The 22,781-nt window shown below is 43.0% G+C and overlaps 1 protein-coding gene across 1 annotated transcript; it reads right to left on the bottom strand.

Moving 5' to 3' along the window:
* Window positions 1-108: 108 nt before the first annotated feature.
* LOC123120566 (probable LRR receptor-like serine/threonine-protein kinase At1g67720) lies at window positions 109-6,521 on the bottom strand. Its single transcript, XM_044540573.1, has 15 exons — window positions 5,963-6,521; window positions 5,137-5,671; window positions 4,118-4,623; window positions 3,862-3,994; window positions 3,702-3,773; window positions 3,552-3,620; window positions 3,400-3,471; window positions 3,107-3,175; window positions 2,719-2,873; window positions 2,400-2,641; window positions 1,781-1,907; window positions 1,270-1,338; window positions 994-1,177; window positions 733-868; window positions 109-642 (listed from the first exon to the last, which is right to left on the bottom strand). Exons 1-15 carry the CDS (start codon window positions 6,033-6,035, stop codon window positions 316-318), a joined length of 2,769 nt encoding a protein of 922 aa, XP_044396508.1. The 5' UTR covers window positions 6,036-6,521; the 3' UTR covers window positions 109-315.
* Window positions 6,522-22,781: the final 16,260 nt, after the last annotated feature.

The following is a 22,781-nucleotide window of genomic DNA, read 5'->3' as shown; positions in this document are numbered from 1 at the left end:
TGAATCCGGCAGCTGCATCTTATTTGGCGTGTGATTTTGATTGCAAACCCCCATACTGTCACGTTTTCTATTTGCCCCATCTCCTTGGCGCCCACCTGACATCTTAAAAGTTTGGAACCAATCTGAAGCACAAAAACAAATAAAACAACAGTTCCAGATCACCAGTCTTTCACCATCAAATTCCCAGTTTGTACTTCCAAGCTAAACTAATGTCATCCACAGCTTTCAAATAATTACCAGCAAACAGAAAGCCTAACTAACACATGAACCTCTCCTCCTTGCTTACACGAAAAGCGACTTTGGTGAATCCTGATTCTATCTGAGGCCCGGCCGCATGAGCATTTCATCAAACGACGCATTCTGCTCCAAATCCACACTGTTGTCGGTGTTGATCGAGACAGAACCCATGGACCTCTTGGACATGAGCTGCTGGACTTGGGGCGCCTCCCGCTGCACCTCGATGGCGATGGCGTCCTGGATCTCTTTGAGCACCTCGGAGATGGTCGGCCTCTGCGCGCCCTTTGGCTTCACGCACATGATGCCCACCTCCGCGATCTTCCACACCGACTGCAGGTCGTAGCCGGTATCCAGTGATGCGTCAATGATGGCGTCAATGTTCCCACTCTCAATGTGCGACCTAGCCTGCCAATTCCAGTTCATTCATCGGCAGCATTGCTCATCAATATCAGCTTAAACCAAACGCAGAAAGCTAACAGATCGCCAGATACTTACCCACGCCACAATGTTACGGCAGTTGAGCCCAAAGTTGTCACTAGAGATCGGCTCGTGGCCAGAGATTAGCTCAAGTAGGATGACACCAAAACTGTATATGTCACTCTTCTCAGTTAGCTGCTGGGAGATGTAGTACCTACTCGCCATCAAAAGAAGAAAATGAAAACTATACCTCAGATGCTACCAGGATAGCAAACACTACAAATCACTAAACCATGGCAAAGAAAACAAACACTATGAGCTCAGGAAAGATGGTCTTACTCTGGATCAAGATACCCAACCGTCCCACGAACTATGCTTGATACATGAGACCCATCGACTGCAGGTTTTGATAGGCCGAAGTCTGCGACTTTTGCCCGCATATTCTTGTCAAGTAAAATGTTGCTACTCTTAACATCTCTGTGAATTATGGTTGGAGAGCATCCCGTATGGAGGTACTCTATACCTGATATTTGCAATGTTCAAGACAAAAAAAGAGAGATTCAGAATCTTCAGATTGCATGCTAGTAGAAGAGTAGGAGGGAAACTGAGACAGACCTTTCGCAGCATCTTCTGCTATCTCAAGGCGCTTAACCCAGCTAGTTATTTTCACATCATTAGGTCCTCCTGTGAACATCGTCAGAATTCAGAGGTTTAATATTTTATATGTTATTCTATTCTATGGAGTAAGGAGCACATTAATCTAACAGTTCATGTCGGTCCTCGGCTCAAGTCTGAAGAATAGACCTCAAAATTCAGATACTTACTAAATTTTCTGTGTACTACTGGAATTTCTTAATGGTTCACGGCAACTTTTGGTTTAAGGGCAAAAATCAGCAATGTCAGGCCTGGCGGCCTGTCCACACAGAACAAAAAGCTGATCTATCCTTAAAAAGAAGCTGATCCAAGTACAAGTCTGAGGTCAACCAACTAAACATGTTGTACAAGATCCTAAATACAGTTCCCCAGACAAAGTTTTGCCGCTAAAGAAACATTATGTGCATATGCCAACAGTATAGTATGCTGTTAATCCCACCAAACAAAATTAACATCAGCTAAGGGCACTCACCACGAAGGTGCTCCTTTAGTGTTCCGTTGTGCATGAACTCGTACACAAGTATGTTCTTCCCGTCTTGTTGACTGTAACCAAGGAAGGTTACCAAGTTCCTGTGATGTATTCTCGAAAGCAACGCCACCTGAAACAATAAGCCAGCTAACTCATCAGGACACATCTGGAAGAAAGAAATGCATGAGCATATGGTACATCTTGCATGCAATGGTGCAACCATATCATGACATGGATGTTCAGTAGACCTTTACAGCAGACTACAAGAGGGATGTGTAGACACAGAATGCAAGGATATTTAAAAGGCAAGCGCCAGGAACCGAAATTGCAGAAACATAGAGAAGGATTACATCTGACTGATCTAAGCTAAGACTATAAGTATAATTGAGGCAAAAATTGTCACATGCTCACAGCACATTAACAGGTCATTAGATTAAGAAAAAGTAGCATGGTCGACATATCAGGTTCTTGCTTCACAACAGGGCGTCGATCTACCAAGCCATACTAAAAGCAGAAACAAGTAAACGTGCTGTGTTTATCTCTTCAACGGTGAAAAAGGTATGTACTGCCATAGAGCTACACTTGGAGTAGAAACATAAACAAGGCTAAAACAGAAGCAGACCTCATTCAAGAATTCTCGGATGCCCTGATAGGAGTCATTTGTGAGAAGCTTGACTGCGATCTCTCTCCCATCTGCCAGCTTTCCGTAGTATACTATGCCAAACCCCCCAGAGCCGATCCTCCTCTCAAATTTGTCAGTAGCATCTTCAATTTCTGATAAAGCAAATCTGTGCGCTGTTTCTGTAGCTACTTCACTGAAATATGACCCTAGCTTTTTCGCTGGTGCTGCAAGAACAACAGTTTCTACAAGATGGCAAAAATAAATCACTGCATGTTCTTACACAGTACCAGAAACATCCACTGAGCCAAAGAACACATACCACGTGAAGGTTTTTTCTTTCTCTTGTGTGTACACAAACAGCATCCAATAGCAACCGCAAGTAACAAGATGGCCCCAACCACAGCACATACGATGATTATGATGGTGCCGTGGCTAATACTATCACTTGGCCCCTGAAGATTGTTGCCTGACGAGCTGCAGCAGGTAAGAAATTAGAACAGAAGGAACATCCTAAAGAACAATATCATTGTGGCTAATACTATCGCTTGGCCCTGAAGGACCATTGTTGCTCTCGACGTATGTTACCACAATATGTCACCAAAGTTAAGTGAAGCTTGTCCAGCCACAGTAGTGTTCTCAAGCACAATATTCTACATTAATTAATTTAAAATATGCTAGCTACATCTGCCTAAAGAGAAAGTACTGACTTGAAAATAATGCTCTTCTTGGAAAGTGCCCTTGGAATATGTCCGGAAAGCCTATTGTTCTGAATATACCTGCAAATGGTTGGGAATCAGTAAGTGCAGAAGTTCTGTTTCTGTAAAGACTCTTGATCAAATGCATTTATTCCAGAAAGATAAAATTAATAGCATCGACAAAAAATTGAGCACAGAACATCAGGAGACAAAGAGAGGAAGGACAGTCTGGACCACTGTATCAACTTCTATTCTCCATAGTAAGGGGTGCATAAACAAAGTGCACAAAATTATGAAGAACTTACAGCTCTTTGAGGTTAGGTAGTTCTCCCAAAGAGGATGGCAACGCGCCGTTTAACTGATTGTTTTCAAGGTGACTGCATATATATAAAACCACGTTGGATTAGTTCAATAAATCCTGCAGAATGCTGCTCTATGACAAGAACTGCAAACTCACATATACTGCAGATTTCTGCATCCACTAAAATCAGGGATTCCACCAGAAAATGAGTTACCATCGAGTCTTCTGCATTTACAGAAATAAGTAGATCAGACAAGAGAAAGCAAAAAAAAAAAAGGATGGAAAGAATGAACTATCTGAGCTTACAACTCGACCAATGCCGATAACTTTGTCAACTCCTCAGGGATACTTCCTGTGATGTTCTTCTCTGACAATGTGCTGTGAGGGACAATTCTTAGGTTTTATAACAAGGAATTAATCAATAAATCCAAAGTGAAGGCAGAATTGCAGATTAAATTTATCATACATCGAAAGAACTCTGGGTGCTGCTTCTGAACTGCATTGCACCCAGGTCCATGACACTGGTAAGCATGGATCGCCACCCTCTTGCGCCCAACCTGCTTGAGGATACCGTGAGGCCAAGCTAGACATGGTGTTTGCTGTCAATATAATGGAACGACTAAATTAGTCAAAAAGTATTATTTTTTTTCACATCAGAGAGAGACTACACAGTTAGCTTGATCTGGAAAAAAATGATAACAACAATGTGGACAAGTGCTTACCATCTTGAGATCCCATGGTAATCTGAACATGTTTGTAAATTTCCATAGCATTCAAAATAGGTCCCTTTGAAGAATCATTTGTCTTCTTGAACTCGAAAGAGAAAACAAATGGAAGTGTCACATTTGTGTAACCTGGTTGGTACAAACGATACTTCCCCTGCGCATTCTCCTCCACGTCAACGGTTGGTTTACTGAATAATGGCATGCCAGGAACCACTAACTTAAATTTCCTAGTTTCATCTGGGGCCAAATCTTCAATTTCTGCAAAATATGAGACTGCCCATGCATTTCCCGGGAACCCTTCCAAATCAAGCCGGTAGTTCAAGGATCCATTTTGGCCAACCACTGCTGTTTGCATGACCTTTTCAGGTGGTTCTAATTCAGTACCGACGAATACAGGTTTTGTGGTTGTTATTCTTTCAGTCCCTGGAGCAACATCAACAAGGTAATTCGCTCTCCTCAAAGAGTCGGATTCCCATATTCTATCAAATGGATCATCAGGGTACCTGAGAAATTCAAAGGAAGAGCTCCCTTCAACTATATATTTTTATTGAACAAGGCATTTTATATCAAAACTAAAAACACATGATACTAAGTGAAGCACGATCAGAACTTTGTTATGTAACCTCCCAAAAAAGGAAGAACTTTTTGTGGCAGTATGGCGCAGTTAGACACTCTAGTGGTACAATATAACTGCAAACCTAAGTATAGGACAGAAGATTGCAAGAACAAACACATGTTCATATGAAGCTATTGGCAATGTTCATATCGTGTACTACCTCCATTCCGAATTATAAGATGTTCTGGATATTTCAATATAGACTACATATGGACTGAAATGAGTGACCAAACACACTAAACGCGTCTATATACATCTGATTCAGAAAAAAGTCAGAACATCTTATACTCACTCCGTCCCATAATATAAGAGCGTTTTTGGTACTAGTGTAGTGCCAAAAACGCTCTTATATTATGGGACGGAGGAAGTAATTTGGAATGGAGGGAGTAGTATACAGTACCTGACTGATTTATTGCCATCAGCACCAAAATTTATCCTTGCAGACAGTGCAAGGAAGAACTGTGCCTCATAGTCAGTATAGTAGAGTGAACCGTTAAACTGGCGAAGCTCGAGTGTAGAGATAAACGGCTGTCCTGTGCTGGCATTGGAGAGGCAGACACTGAGTGTGGGAGCGGCAGCCAAGATAATCGCCTCCTCTACAACCGGCGTGTCGGCATCATCGATTATGACCGTGGACCAGGGAGTGGCTCCCAGGGAGAGATCAAACTTGGGGTATACGTTGCTGTTGTCGAAGTTGCCGTAGAGGAAGCTAGCTCTGACGAGGTAGCGTGTCCTGGTCCTCACATTCATCGTGTAGCAATACTTGCTGGTGTCTGCTGGAAAATACCTCAGAGTTGAATATTGTTTCTGGAGCTGGTTTTGGACCGGCAGGTTTGTGGCCTGCCCACCGAAGACCAGCTTGGCATCAGAAGTCCACTGGATGCCAATGCCATCTGTGTAATCATCAGCTCCCCCACAATCCAAGCTGATGAAACCTGCACGCAAGCAAATTTGCTATTTTTATTTGGGATTTGCTCGTCCCCTAAACTTAGAAAGTATAATAGTAGCATACATAACTTAGCAAGTAGTATAGCATAAATGTGTTGCCCAAGAAGATGAAATCTGAATGAATTATCAACTAGTACATGAACATGTATACGCTGCGCAAATCTCCTTAGAAATCTGGACTCTTTCGGCATCTAAGGCTATGGATTCTAACCTAAGCAGGTGCGCCAATCCTCCATGGCCCAAGAATCTCGCGAGAAGAGAAGGAAAGGGCGACTCACCAGGCTGAGCAGCGGAGAGCGAGAGGAGCAGCAGCAGCTGGAGCTGGAGGAGAAGCGCGGCGGCGGACGCCATGGGGTTCCCTCTCGAGACCTCACTCCCACGGAGGCAAGCAAAGAAGAGAAGCAGCTAGGCAACCTGAGCTGCTGCTGCTGCTGGTGGTCCGTCGATCTTGAGCAGACACCCTCTCGACTCGAGCATCAAGGGGTCAAAACCGGACGGATCCTCATCCCAGTCCAGGCGCAGGAGGAGAGGAGGAGCACAGCGGCAGCCTCTAGTATCCTTCCTTCACTCCATTGTTTCCGCCGAGGTGCTGCCAGCGACTGCGAGCGGGGAAAGGCTCTGCTTGTGGCGGCTCCTCCTCTGGTTCCTGGGTCTGGGAAGTGGGAACAGCGCAACACAAAGCTAGAAGAAGAGGATGAGCACACGCCGTAATCCGTATGCTGGTGCCCCTTTTGCTGGGGAGGAACAAATCAACGGAGTGGGGCGCTTTGATTGTTCAAAAATCGACAAAAGGAGGAGGGATTAGGGGCGGGCGGCGAGAGAGTGCGTCTGTCTGCCCGTCTCAGTGGAGAAAAGGCAGTGTGGAAGACAGTGAAAAAGAAAGACGAAAGGAGCCCCACCTGGGGAGAAAGGTGCGGCTGACAGGTCGGGCCCACCGCCGCTGGCAACCCAAAGCAAAAGGGTAGGCGGCACTAATTCTCTTGGAACTGTGTGGGAGGAGCGCTGTGGACCGTCTTGTGGCCCTTCTTGTGGTGGATGCTACCATGTGGTAGTAGCTAGGGTGTTCTTTTTTACTACTACTATACTTTCATAGTCTTCAATGGGAGATTTTAAAGGAAAAAAAGAACCAACCCAAATCTCCTTTAGTGAGCAAAGTATCAAATGGTTAACCACGAGAATCCCTCAGAAGCAACCTTCCTCTCCGCCGTAGTTATGAACGGACAGGAATGCATAGTGCATATATAAGAGGGTTGGGATTAGGCTCGGTTTTATAATTTAGCTTCTCGTATCTAGAGGCATACCAGACGATTTTTAAGAATATATATGCCTTTTCTCTCAATACACTTTTCATTGTGTCGGGTTTTAACCAGGCCATGAGTCGATTATTTTACTTTCCGGTTCACTCCCACTCCACAACGGAAAAAAGTAGGTGCCACAATATGGGGCGATACAAATTGGAGAGAACGGTCTGATGATCCTCTACAGCTTACTTGATAGCCAAACGTACCCATGAATGATAACGATATAGTACATTTGTTGGTGTGTACTATAGGTTTTGGCGCAACATGACTACAACGCACGAAAGAGGATGATACATGGAGATGTGGGAAGGCTGGCAAAAACCGTTTTTGAGATTTTGTATTGTTTTCTAGAGCAGAGGCTTGAGGTGCAAGATTGAAATCAGACATAGTTGATAGTAGTCTCCACATTATTCTTTTGAGCACAGTTATATATTTTTTTCGACTACATTTGTAGGAATGTGTGTTGCATAATCTAAGAGATAAGTCTTGTCCGGGGTGAAAAAACCCATCTCTTGTCTTTTATTGGTCAAGCTCAGCAGTGACAAACTTGCTTTGTTAGGCATTGTCTACTTGCTATTGTGTCGATTTTCATTGAGTGGTCATGGCAACCAGTATGAAAATCGTTGTCTTAGGTCACCTCAGGTCGGATGTTACGATGATGCCGCGAGGACCTTTACCCCTCATTGAAGACGTTGCTACGGAAGAAATTCGACTTAGTCGTCAGTGTTTATTTCACATCTTGTAATGGTTTGGCTATGATTAAAGTTTGTTCTGTACTATGCTTAAGACTAATTGATAAGAATGGATGTGTGCATCAAGTAATGCATGAGCCCGGGGTTTAACCTCCTTTTCACAAGAAAAAAAATCAGCGAGAAAAATAAATGCTCATCAGACGAGTGGTTGCCTTGTAGGTTCGTGGGCTAGTACGTAGTTCAAAGTGCATAGATTGAGCTAATCCGTACACGTTTCATGTATGCATGGTACGGCGGACAACAAACTCCATCATCAACCTTCGTACGTACAAGCTTGCCAAAGCTAGTATACCAACTTGATAATTTCATCCATGTGTAGCACGTACGACAGATCTGCCTGTTGAACCGAAATGACCAATGATCGAACGTGAATGTAACTAAAAAATACAGATTCGGTAACAACTTTATCATATAGTAAAAGCATGCTCTATCATTGTTCCCTGGCGTCCCAGCTAGCGAGTACGTACTGTTGTCGATCTTTTCGTCTCTCAACTTTTCCCGAATGCGTTCATGCTGAGCCCAGTGAGCTAAAAGTAAAGGCATTTCACGTACGTACGTGACCAAAAAGAAAGAAAGGAGGGACATGAGCAGCAACATGGATCCATGCATGATTCCGTTCCAATTCCATCATATACCATGCATGCATGGCTCTGTGTGAAAAGAGAGAGGATTAAAAGGGACAGGAAAGAATGAAACCACAAGCAAGTGTGTGTTTTGTGGTGGTGTCTTGAGCTTTAAGCATGGCCAAAGCTAGCAGGAGCAGGCAGGCTAGGGTGTACATGTGAGGCGTCACAATCATTGTTGAGTGTTCTGCATCATGCATGCACCCTTACAAGCTAAGATAGCTCAATCTGAACATGTATGTATGTAATATGTATCCCAAGCATGAAGCAATGGTTTTTCTTGGGTCGGTAGTCATGTTCGTGAATTAATGGCCGGGCTTGCCAGGACGATCGACCACCTTCAAGTTCAAGGAGTTGCGTTTGGAAATACTGCAAGATAAGATATTGTCTCTAGACCATGGCATCAAGACCTAGCTATCAGGAGTTGAGCTAGCTAGAAAACTGGTACTGCTTGCCAGAGGGCCAACCAAACAAATTGAGAATCTGCATGCATGTGAGATGTTGCTGATGATAATGGAAATTTGTGTCTTATTTCACCTGATATGTGCTGTCTGCTGACATAGAGAGGCAGTTATTATCATTAAAAAACCACTCGCAAAAATATATATTATATAAAAAAATACTCACTTAGAAATAGCCACCAATATTTATTTTTGAAATCAATAGCCACCAAATCTTGAAGCTGCTTTTGTGACCAACCGCTGGCACATATAATTTCAACTTCCTTTCTTTTTGAAAAAAATTTATATGTATCCGAAAAATGGTATTAACGGATGATATTACTGATATGATATGATATGGTATGATGATGCATCGATCAATTGGTCAGAGCAATCAATGCCATGCATCCACGCATCCATCACGTTTGGAAAAGCCAGATAGCTAAGCTACTTGGCAACGAGGACCTTTGGTTGTTACTTTTAGCAATGTGTCGACGATCGTGCAAGCCCTTCCCTTGCTTGTGGTGTCTAATTGAGCGTTGCTGCAAACTAGGCTGATTGATAGCTTTGCCAAAAAGGAGAAGCACTTCACTCCCAGCAGGGAGATGGAGGGATATCCATCCATCCATCGATGAGTGACAATCGTCCCATGCATGCACAAAATTCACACGACGACGTTGACGTCCACAACTATACTCACCGCCTCCTTGGTAAATTAATCTACTCGGGCCGGGTTGCTACGACGGAAGTATCTTTCTAAGCCCGAGCTCAAATGCTCCTGGTGTAAACAGTAAAATAAAAAAAGATAAAAGAAATATTAAAAATTTTATGATTTTTGTGTGATAATATTTAAGTAATGTTTGAAGTGCATGCAAAGTTTCATCACGAAATAACATTGGTGAAAGTCGTGACAAACAAAAATCAAGCTCCAAAATGCATTTGAAAGTACCATTTTCAGAGCATTGATTTTGTTTTCTTTGCAATGCCTTCCATCAATGTGATTTCATGATGAAATTTTACATGCACTCCAAACATTCCTTAGAATTTGCCACAAAAAAAATCAGTTTTTTTGAATTTACTGTTCATTTAGGAGCATATGAGCTCCCGAGTAGATACTCCACACGTCCTCCACACGATGTTTTTTTACAGCTTCCATTCTCTGAGAGCATCTGTAGCACAAATCCGCTAAAATCCCAAACCGTAGCCCTGAAACTAGTTTTTACGAGTTGCAAAATTCTTCAGCCAGAACAAGTACGCAAAAAGGTACTGGATAATTCGAAAAACAATTTCGCGCGAGAATTTGTTCAAGATCACGCGGCAGTTCATCACAAACACAACTCACACAAACGGAGACGAGTTCATCAAATAGAGTTCCTACTAACATACCGAAATGACTACATACTAAAATGTAACCCTAACCCTAGTTCACCGCCGGGCTTATTCATCGTAGTCGAGCTAATGCTTGACGGCGGACTTGCGCAGCGCCACCGTGAGCTCATGTTCCTTCTTGGCGGCTTCGAGGAGGCCTGCAACCCCTTCTTCGCCGTTTGCCACCACGCGCTCAGCGGCAATGACCTCTTCGTCGGCGCCGCAACACCTCTTGATGAAGGAAATATGCCCTAGAGGCAATAATAAAGTTGTTATTTTATATTTCCTTATTCATGATAAAAGTTTATTGTTCATGCTAGAATTGTATTGATCGGAAACTGCTACCTCTTGAGCACTGCGTTGGTTTTCCCTTAAAGAGGAAAGGTGATGCAGTAAAGTAGCGTAAGTATTTCCCTTAGTTTTTGAGAACCAAGGTATCAATCCAATAGGAGATCACGCACGAGTCCCTCACACCTACACAAACAAATAAGAACCTCGCAACCAACGCGATAAAGGGGTTATCAATCCCTCAACGGTCACTTACGAGAGTGAGATCTGATAGATATGATAAGATAATATTTTTGGTATTTTTATAATAAAGAGAAATAAAGATGCAAAGTAAAATAAAAGGCAATAGAAATAACTAAGTGTTGCAAGATTAATATGATGGAAAATAGACCCGGGGGCCATAGGTTTCACTAGTGGCTTCTCTCAAGATAGCATAAGTATTACGGTGGATAAACGAATTACTGTCGAGCAATTGATAGAATTGAGCATAGTTATGAGAATATCTAGGTATGATCATGTATATAGGCATCACGTCCGCGACAAGTAGACCGAAACGATTCTGCATCTACTACTATTACTCCACACATCGACCGCTATCCAGCATGCATCTAGAGTATTAAGTTCACAAGAACAGAGTAATGCTTTAAGTAAGATGACATGATGTAGAGGGATAAACTCATGCAATATGATATAAACCCCATCTTTTTATCCTCGATGGCAACAATACAATACGTGCCTTGCTGCCCCTGCTGTCACTGGGAAAGGACACCGCAAGATTGAACCCAAAGCTAAGCACTTCTCCCATTGTAAGAAAGATCAATCTAGTAGGCCAAACCAAACTGATAATTCGAAGAGACTTGCAAAGATAACCAATCATACATAAAAGAATTCAGAGGAGATTCAAATATTGTTCATAGATAATCTTGATCATAAACCCACAATTCATCGGATCTCGACAAACACACCGCAAAACAAGATTACATCGAATAGATCTCCAAGAAGATAGAGGAGAACTTTGTATTGAGATCCAAAGAGAGAGAAAAAGCCATCTAGCTAATAACTATGGACCCGAAGGTCGGAGGTAAACTACTCACACATCATCGGAGAGGCTATAGTGTTGATGTAGAAGCCCTCCATGATCAATGCCCCCTCTGGCGGAGCGCCGGAATAGGCCCCAAGATGGGATCTCACGGGTACAGAAGGTTGCGGCGGTGGAAATAGGTTTTTGGCCCTGCATCTGATAGTTTGGGGGTACGTAGGTATATATAGGAGGAAGAAGTACGTCGGTGGAGCAACGAGGGGCCCACGAGGATGGAGGGCACGCCGGGGGGGGGGGGGTAGGCGCGCCCCCTGCCTCGTGCCTTCCTCGTTGATTACTTTGCGTAGACTCCAAGTCCTCTGGATCACGTTTGTTCCGAAAATCACGTTCCCGAAGGTTTTATTCCGTTTGGACTCCGTTTGATATTCTTTTTCTGTGAAACACTGAAATAGGAAAAAAACAACAATTTGGGCTGGGCCTCCGGTTAATAGGTTAGTCCCAAAAATAATATAAAAGTGCATAATAAAGCCCATTAAACATCCAAAACAGAATATAATATAGCATGGAACAATAAAAAATTATAGATACGTTGGAGACGTATCAAGCATCCCCAAGCTTAATTCCTGCTCGTCCTCGAGTAGGTAAATGATAAAAACAGAATTTTTGATGTGGAATGCTACTTAGCATAATTTTCGATGTAATTCTCTTATTTGTGGTATGAATGTTCAGATCCAAAAGGTTCAAGATAAAAGTTTAATATTGACATAAAAATAATAATACTTCAAGCATACTAACTAAGCAATTATGTCTTCTCAAAATAACATGGTCAAAGAAAGTTATCCCTACAAAATCATATAGTCTGGCTATGCTCTATCTTCACCACACAAAGTATTTAAATCATGCACAACCCCGATGACAAGCCAAGCAATTGTTTCATACTTTTGGTGTTCTCAAACTTTTTCAATCTTCACGCAATACATGAGCGTGAGCCATGGACATAGCACTATATGTGAAATAGAATGGTGGTTGTGGAGAAGACAAAAAGGAGAAGATAGTCTCACATCAACTAGGCGTATCAACGGGCTATGGAGATGCCCATCAATAGATATCAATGTGAGTGAGTAGGGATTGCCATGCAACGGATGCACTAGAGCTATAAGTATATGAAAGCTCAACAAAAGAAACTAAGTGGGTGTGCATCCAACTCGCTTGCTCACGAAGACCTAGGGCATTTCGAGGAAGCCCATCATTGGAATATAGAAGCCAAGTTCTATAATGAAAAATTCCTACTAGTATATGAAAGTGATATCATATGAGACTCTCTATCATGAAGATCATGGTGCTACTTTGAAGCACAAGTGTGGAAAAAAGGACAGTAGCATTGTCCCTTCTCTCTTTTCTCTCATTTTTTTTATTTGGGCCTTTTCTCTTTTTTTATGGCCTCTTTTTTTTTTCTTTTTTTCTTTTTCGTCCAGAGTCTCATCCCGACTTGTGGGGGAATCATAGTCTCCATCATCCTTTCCTCACTTGGGACAATGCTCTAATAATGATGATCATCACACTTTTATTTTCTTTACAACTCAAAAATTACAACTCAATACTTAGAACAAAATATGACTCTATGTGAATGCCTCCGGCGGTGTACCGGGATATGCTATGAATCAAGAGTGACATGTATGAAAGAATTATGAACGGTGGCTTTAACACAAATACGATGTCAACTACATGATCATGCAAAGCAATATGACAATGATGGAGCGTGTCATAGTAAACGGAACGGTGGTAAGTTGCATGGCAATATATCTCGGAATGAACATGGAAATGCCATGATAGGTAGGTATGGTGGCTGTTTTGAGGAAGGTATATGGTGGGTGTATGATACTGGTGAAAAGTGCGCGGTATTAGAGAGGCTAGCAATGGTGGAAAGATGAAAAGTGCGTATAATCCATGGACTCAACATTAGTCATAAAGAACTCATATACTTATTGCAAAAATCTACAAGTTATCAAAGCAAAGTATTACGCGCATGCTCCTAGGGGGATAGATTGGTAGGAAAAGACCATCGCTCGTCCCCGACCGCCACTCATAAGGAAGACAATCAATAAATAAATCATGGTCCGACTTCATCACATAACGGTTTACCATACGTGCATGCTACGGGAATCACAAACTTTAACACAAGTATTCCTCAAATTCACAACTACTCAACTAGCATGACTCTAATATCACCATCTTCATATCTCAAAGCAATTATCAAGCATCAAACTTCTCATAGTATTCAACTCACTCATAAGAATATTTTTACTAATCTTGGATGCCTATCATAATTAAAGCAAATTACCATGCTGTTTTATAGGACTCTCAAAATAATATAAGTGAAGCATGAGAGAACGATAGTTTCTATAAAACAAATCCACCACCGTGCTCTAAAAGATATAAGTGAAGCACTAGAGCAAAAACTATATAGCTCAAAAGATATAAGTGAAGCACATAGAGTATTCTAATAAATTCCGAATCATGTGTGTCTCTCTCAAAAGGTGTGTACAGCAAGGATGATTGTGGTAAACTAAAAAGCAAAGACTCAAATCATACAAGACGCTCCAAGCAAAACACATATCATGTGGTGAATAAAAATATAGCTCCAAGTAAAGTTACCAATGGACGAAGACGAAAGAGGGGATGCCTTCCGGGGCATCCCCAAGCTTTGGCTTTTGGGTGTCCTTAGATTATCTTGGGGTGCCATGGGCATCCCCAAGCTTAGGCTCTTGCCACTCCTTGTTCCATAATCCATCAAATCTTTTACCCAAAACTTGAAAACTTCACAACACAAAAGTTAGCAGAATATCTCGTGAGCTCCGTTAGCGAAAGAAAAGAAAACACCACTTCAAGGTACTGTAATGAACTCATTATTTATTTATATTGGTGTTAAACCTACTTTATTCCAACTTCTCTATGGTTTATAAACTATTTTATTATCCATAGATTCATCAAAATAAGCAAACAACACACGAAAAACAGAATCTGTCAAAAACAAAACAGTCTGTAGTAATCTGTAACTAACGCAAACTTCTGGAACCCAAAAAAATCTACCAAAATAGGAAGACCTAGACAATTTGTTTATTGATCTACTGCAATTGGAATCAGTATTTATCACGTTCTGGTGATTTTTAACAATTGTTTTCGTGAACAGAAAGTTCCTGGAATTTTCAGCAAGATCAAATAACTATCATCCAAGAAGATCCTATAGGTTTAACTTGGCACAAACACTAATTAAAACATAAAAACAAATCTAACCAGAGCCTAGATCAAATATTTATTCCTAAACAGAAGCAAAAAGCAAAAAACTAAAATAAAATTGGGCTGCCTCCCAACAAGCGCTATCGTTTAACGCCCCTAGCTAGGCATAAAAGCAAGGATAGATCTAGGTATTGCCTTCTTTGGTAGGCAATTCTTCAATAAGACACTTATAACCTTTAGGAGTTCCTTTCTTTCTATTAGTTATCAAACTTTTAGGAACGAACTCGAAAAAATCATTTGTAGCAAATGGTTCCTTAATGATAGCAAAAAGATTGGGATGAACACTTATTGATTTGAGATCCGCAGTTTCCTTACTAGAGGATTCACTTTTTAGGAACATACATAAGCTTGGCAATTTTGGTTGAAGTATATGGAGTATTTCTAACGGAAGAAAAGGCGGACCCCAAGTTGGTAATAATACCCTCAAGCTTATCAATTCTAGTAGAATCTTGAACTATTCTTCAATTAACTATGGGTTCCTTCTCTTTAAAAAAATTCAAAGTGACTCCTACCTTAGATCCATATTGATTAATTTGATTATGGATCTTTTTATCCAAATTCTCAATCAATTCCGTAGTGGCAACTTTATTTTCAATAATTTCAAGCCTTTGCATCACATGTTCCAAAGTTAACATAGTTCCATTAACCAAAAGAGGTGGTGAGCCAAACAAATCTATCATAGCATTATAAGAATCGAAAGTATGGCTACCCAAGAAATTCCCTCTGGTAATGGTATCAAGAATATATCTATACCAAGGAGTGACACCTACATAAAAATTGCGAAAAAGAATGGTAGTAGATTGCTTTCGGGTAGATCTATTTTGAGCATTGCAGATTCTATACCAAGCATCTTTTAGATTTTCTCCCTCCCTTTGTTTAAAATTAAGAACTTCATTCTCGGGAGATAAAGGAGTAGATAAAGGACTAGCCATAACGATGAAGCAAGCGAGAAACAAGCAAACGGAAAAGAGAGGGCGAATAAAAAGGCAAGGGTGAAGTGGGGGAGAGGAAAACGAGAGGCAAATGGCAAATAATGTAATGCGAGGGATAAGAGTTTGTGATGGGTACTTGGTATGTCTTGACTTGACTTGACTTGGCGCGAATCTCCCCGGCAACGGCGCCAGAAATCCTTCTTGCTACCTCTTGATCACTATGTTGGTTTTCCCTTTAAGAGGAAAGGGTGATGTAGTAAAGTAGCGTAAGTATTTCCCTCAGTTTTTGAGAACCAAGGTATCAATCCAGTAGGAGATCACGCACGAGTCCCTCACACCTACACAAACAAATAAGAACCTCGCATTTAATGCGATAAAGGGGTTATCAATCCCTCAACGGTCACTTACGAGAGTGAGATCTGATAGATATGATAAGATAATATTTTTGGTATTTTTATAATAAAGAGAAATAAAGATGCAAAGTAAAATAAAAGGTAATAGAAATAACTAAGTGTTGGAAGATTAATATGATGGAAAATAGACCCGGGGGCCATAGGTTTCACTAGTGGCTTCTCTCAAGATAGCATAAGTATTACGGTGGGTAAACGGATTACTGTCGAGCAATTGATAGAATTGAGCATAGTTATGAGAATATCTAGGTATGATCATGTATATAGGCATCACGTCCGCGACAAGTAGACCGAAACGATTCTGCATCTACTACTATTACTCCACACATCGACCGCTATCCAGCATGCATCTAGAGTATTAAGTTCATAAGAACAGAGTAATGCTTTAAGTAAGATGACATGATGTAGAGGGATAAACTCATGCAATATGATATAAACCCCATCTTTTTATCCTCGATGGCAACAATACAATACGTGCCTTGCTGCCCCTGCTGTCACTGGGAAAGGACACCGCAAGATTGAACCCAAAGCTAAGCACTTCTCCCATTGCAAGAAAGATCAATCTAGTAGGCCAAACCAAACTGATAATTCAAAGAGACTTGCAAAGATAACCAATCATACATAAAAGAATTCGGAGGAGATTCAAATATTGTTCATAGATAATCTTGATCATAAACCCACAATTCATCGGATCTCGACAAACACACCGCAAAAGAAGATTACATCGAATAGATCTCCAAGAAGATCGAGGAGAACTTTGTATTGAGATCCAAAGAGAGAGAAGAAGCCATCTAGCTAATAACTATGGACCCGAAGGTCGGAGGTAAACTACTCACACATCATCGGAGAGGCTATGGTGTTGATGTAGAAGCCCTCCGTGATCAATGCTCCCTCCGGCGGAGCGCCGGAAAAGGCCCCAAGATGGGATCTCACGGGTACAGAAGGTTGCGGCGGTGGAAATAGGTTTTTGGCTCCGTATCTGATAGTTTGGGGGTACGTAGGTATATATAGGAGGAAGAAGTACGTCGGTGGAGCAACGAGGGGCCCATGAGGGTGGAGGGCGCGCCTGGGGGGGGGGGGTAGGCACGCCCCCTGCCTCGTGCCTTCCTCGTTGATTACTTTGCGTAGACTCCAAGTCCTCTGGATCACGTTTGTTCCTAAAATCACGTTCCCGAAGGTTTCATTCCGTTTGGACTCCGTTTGATATTCTTTTTCTGCGAAACACGGAAATAGGAAAAAAACAGCAATTTGGGCTGGGCCTCCGGTTAATAGGTTAGTCCCAAAAATAATATAAAAGTGCATAATAAATCCCATTAAACATCCAAAACAGAATATAATATACCATGGAACAATAAAAAATTATAGATACGTTGGAGACGTATCAGAAACCTTAATACATGTGTGAATACATAAACAAACACCATGTCCCTAGTGAGCCTCTATTGACTAGCTCGTTGATCAAAGATGGTTAAGGTTTCCTAACCATTTACATGAGTTGTCATTTGATAACGGGATCACATCATTAGGAGAATGATGTGATGGACAAGACCCATCCGTTAGCTTAGCATAATGATCATTCAGTTTTATTGCTATTGCTTTCTTCATGTCAAATACATATTCCTTCGACTATGAGATTATGCAACTCCCGGATAGCAAAGGAATGCCTTGTGTACTATCAAATGTCACAACGTAACTGGGTGATTATAAAGATGCTCTACAGGTATCTCCGAAGGTGTTTGTTGAGTTGGCATAGATCGAGATTAGGATTTGTCACTCTGAGTATCGGAGAGGTATCTCTGGGCCCTCTCAGTAATACACATCATAAGCTTGCAAGAAAACGACTAAGGAGCTAGTCACGAGGTGATGGATTATGGAACGAGTAAAGAGACTTGCCGGCAACGAGATTGAATTAGGTATGAAGATATTGATGATCGAATCTCGGGCAAGTAACATACGGATGGACAAAGGGAATTACGTATGTTGTCATAACGGTTCGACCGATAAAGATCTTCGTAGAATATGTAGGAGCCAATATGGGCATCCAGGTTCCACTATTGGTTATTGAACGGAGAGGTGTCTCGGTCATGTCTACATAGTTCTCGAACCCGTAGGGTCCGCACGCTTAACGTTCGATGACGATATAGTATTATATGAGTTATGTGATTTGGTGACCGAATGTTGTTTGGAGTCCCGGATGAGATCACAGACATGACGAGGAGTCTCTAAATGGTCGAGAGTTAAAGATTGATATATAGGACGATAGTATTCTGACACCGGAAGTGTTCCAGAGGGTACCGGGTACATATCGGATCACCGGAAGGGGTTCCGGGCACCCTCGGCAAAAGATATGGACCTTATGGGCCAAGAGGGGAAACGCACCAGCCACAAGGGGCTGGTGCGCCCCTCATATGGGCCGGCCAAGGTGGAGAAGGATGAAAGGAAAGAAAGGGAATAGGATTCCCCCTTCCCCCTCTTTCCTTCCCCCTCCGATATATATGGCGGCGGCGGCGGGGGGAGGGGGGGATTGGGAGGAGTCCAAGTAGGATTCAATCCTACTTGGGGCGCCTCCTGGCCTCTCCCCTTCCCCTCCCACTGATACTTCTCCATTGTATCTACTTTTCCAAACACTTTTGCCCTTGTTTTGGACTCTAACTTGCATGATTTGAATGGAACTAACCCGGACTGACGCTGTTTTTAGCAGAATTGCCATGGTGTTATTTTTGTGCAGAAATAAAAGTTCTCGGAATGACCTGAAACTTCACGAAGAATATGTTTGGAATTAATAAAAATACTGGCGAAAGAATCAACACCAGGGGCCCCACACCCTGTCCACGAGGGTGGAGGGCGCGCCCCTTGCCTCGTGGGCCCCCTGAGGCTCCACCGACCTCAACTCCAACTCTATATATTCACGTTCAGGGAGGAAAAAAATCAGAGAGAAGGATTCATCGCGTTTTACGATACGGAGCCGCCGCCAAGCCCTAATCTCTCTCGGGAGGGCTGATCTGGAGTCCGTTCGGGGCTCCGGAGAGGGGAATCTGTGGCCGTTGTCATCATCAACCTTCCTCCATCACCAATTTCATGATGCTCACCACTGTGCGTGAGTAATTCCATCGTAGGCTTGCTGGACGGTGATGGGTTGGATGAGATTTACCATGTATTCGAGTTAGTTTTGTTAGGGTTTGATCCCTAGTATCCATTATGTTCTGAGATTGATGTTGCTATGACTTTGCTATGCTTAATGCTTGTCAATAGGGCCCGAGTGCCATGATTTCAGATCTGAACCTATTATGTTTTCATGAATGTATGTGAGTTCTTGATCCTATTCTACAAGTCAATAGTCACCTACTATGTGTTGTGATCCGGTAACCCCGAAGTGACAATAATCGGGACCACTCCAGGTGATGACCGTAGTTTGAGGAGTTCATGTATTCACTAAGTGTTAATGCTTTGGTCCGGTACTCTATTAAAAGGAGGCCTTAATATCCCTTAGTTTCCAATAGGACCCCGCTGCCACGGGAGGGTAGGACAAAAGATGTCATGCAAGTTCTTTTCCATAAGCACGTATGACTATATTCGGAATACATGCCTACATTACATTGATGAACTGGAGCTAGTTCTGTGTCACCCTATGTTATAACTGTTGCATGAGGAATCGCATCCGACATAATTATCCATCACTGATCCAATGCCTACGAGCTTTTCACATATTGATCTTTGCTTAGTTACTTTTCTGTTGCCATTGTTACAATTACTACAAAACTGCTACTGTTACCTTTGCCGCCGTTACCGTTACTTCCATACTACTTTGCTACTAAATACTTCGCTGCAGATATTAAGTTTTCCAGGTGTGGTTGAATTGACAACTCAACTGCTAATACTTGAGAATATTCTTTGGCTCCCCTTGTGTCGAATCAATAAATTTGGGTTGAATACTCTACCCTCGAAAACTGTTGCGATCCCCTATACTTGTGGGTTATCACCCACCTATATATATTGGGGGGGGGGAGCACCTAGCAGGCCCCAGACAATTGTTTAGCTGTGTGCGGTGCCCCTATCCACCGTTTACACCCCCGGTCATATTTTCGTAGTGCTTAGGCGAAGTCCTGCGAGGATCACTTCACCATCACCGTCACCACGCCGTCGTGCTGACGAAACTCATCTACTACCTTGACGTCTTGCTGGATCAAGAAGGTGAGGGACGTCACCGAGCTGAACGTGTGCAGAACGTGGAGGTCCCGTGTGTTCGGTACTTGATCGGTTGAAGCGTGAAGAAGTTCGACTACATCAACCGCATTAAGAAACGCTTCCGCTTACGGTCTACAAGGGTACGTAGACACACTCTTACCTCGTTGCTATGCAACGATTTTCCATGCAACGATTCCCAACAGTGGTATCAGAGCCAGGTCTATTCGTAGATGATATGCATGAGTAGAAAACAAAGAGTTGTGGGCGGTGATAGTCATACTGCTTACCACCAACGTCTTATTTTGATTCGGCAGTATTGTGGGATGAAGTGGCCCGGACCAACCTTACATGTCCACGCACATGAGACCGGTTCCACTGACAGACATGCAACTAGTTTTGCATAAAGGTGGCCGGCGGGTGTCTGTTTTTCCTACTTTAGTTGAATCGAATTTGACTATGGCCGGTCCTTGAAGAAGGTTAAAATAGTAAATTTGACGAATCACCGTTGTGGTTTTTGCTGTAGGTAAGAACGGTTCTTTTTAGAAGCCCATAACACCCACGTAAAAACTTGCAACAACAAAGTAGAGGACGCCTAACTTGTTTTTGCAAGGTATGTTGTGATGTGATATGGTCAAGACATGATGTGATATATGTTATTGTATGAGATGATCATGTTTTGTAAGTTGTCGACAACCGGCAGGAGCCTTATGGTTGTTTCTTTATTGTATGAAATGCAAACGCCATGTAATTGCTTTACTTTATCACTATGCATTAGCGATAGTTGTAGAAGCAATAGTTGGCGAGACAACCATGACGCAACGATGGAGACCAAGGTGTTGGGCCGGTGACGATGGAGATCATGACAATGCTTTGGAGATGGAGATCAAAAGCACAAGATGACGATGGCCATATAATGTCTCATACTTTGATTGCATGTGATGTTTATATTTTATGCATCTTATTTTCCTTAGTACGGCGGTAGCATTATAAGATGATCCCTTCACTAAATTTCAAGGTAAAAGTGTTCTCCCTGAGTATGAACCCTTGCTACAGTTCGTCGTGTTAAGACACCACGTGATGTTCGGGTGTGATAGACTCTACGTTCACATATAACGAGCGCAAGACAGTTTTGCACATGCGGAATACTTGGGTTAAACTTGACGAGCCTAGCATGTACAGACATGGCCTCGGAACACTAGAGACCTGTTGAGGATATAACCATTGGAGTCACCCGCCCAGGAGGGGCCGGGTTATGGCATAATGGTCATCACGTAAAGCCCAGTACCAAGCTTGAAGACGGCGGGTTAATAATGGGCTTAAGACCCGGAGATGGCTTAAGGCCCATAGTGATAAACCGTCGTACGACAAGACTTGTAGTGTAAGGCAAGAATAGCTAAGAGTCCGAGCCGGACACTATTATGAGCCGGCCGGGGCTCTGAGAGCCGCTGGGCGTCAACCTCTCTATATAAAGGGACGACCCGGCGGCGGTTTAGGGACAAGAAAGACAAGATCGATAACCAGGCAGGACGGTTTAGCTCCTGGTCATCGAAACCCTAATCAATGCCACCTCAACTGGACGTAGGCTTTTACCTTCACCGTAAGGGGCCGAACCAGTATAACCCTCGTGTTCCTTGTCCCGTTTAACCCCTTTAAGCTTCCTAGCTGCAATGGCTCCACGACTAAGTCCTTGCACGAGGACATCTGCCGTGACAATTCCACGACAGTTGGCGCCCACCGTGGGGCCAGCGCACGGTGGATTTGAGTTCTTGAAGGGCAGCTTCGAAGGGCTCAAGGGATACGCTGTGGGCCGGATGACCAAGAGTCGTCGCGGCAAGCTCTACATCGACGATGCAAACTGGGGCCCCGACGCCGGCTCAATTGAGTACGGGTACCGGGTCCCCTTCAGCAGAATTCATGTCTTCATTGGCAAGATTGGTGAGCCGGGCCCTGAGCCGGATCTCTGCGCCGATCTCATTGAGATGGCTCAGCGTGCACGACCCGCCCGGGCTCTACCTGCCTTGAAGCATGCTTTCGTGGGATGTGTCCATGGAGGACTCTCTGAAGGATCTGGATCTGGTGATGAGACGGCCGCCGGCTCTAACGGCGAGTCGTCTACGGATGAGTCAAACTCGTTGTATCAACTTCAAGATGGCAGGCTCAGGGGTTGTTTCGATGGCGACAGCATTCCGGACCCCTTTGAACCGCCGAGCCGGGTTGGAATCTTCATGGCCGGCGCGCAACCTGTTCAAAACCCCGCCTTCGGGTCAGGAAGCCCGGTGCCTTCGCCGGCTCAGGTGCTGATGGATCTCACAAACAAGATGACGGTCCTGTTGACCGCTACGGTGGCTCCGGCGGATCAAGTTCAACATGACGCGGAGGTGGCACAGTTAAAGTTGGATCTAGCAAAGGCCAAGGAGGATCTGGCGGCGGAGGGGATCAGGATGGCTGCAGAGAGGGCGGCT

Source organism: Triticum aestivum, chromosome 5D, assembly GCF_018294505.1.
Source record: "Triticum aestivum cultivar Chinese Spring chromosome 5D, IWGSC CS RefSeq v2.1, whole genome shotgun sequence".
Lineage (NCBI taxonomy): Eukaryota > Viridiplantae > Streptophyta > Magnoliopsida > Poales > Poaceae > Triticum > Triticum aestivum.
The sequence above is the reverse complement of the archived record's forward strand: the minus strand, read 5'-3'. Positions and strand labels throughout refer to the sequence as shown.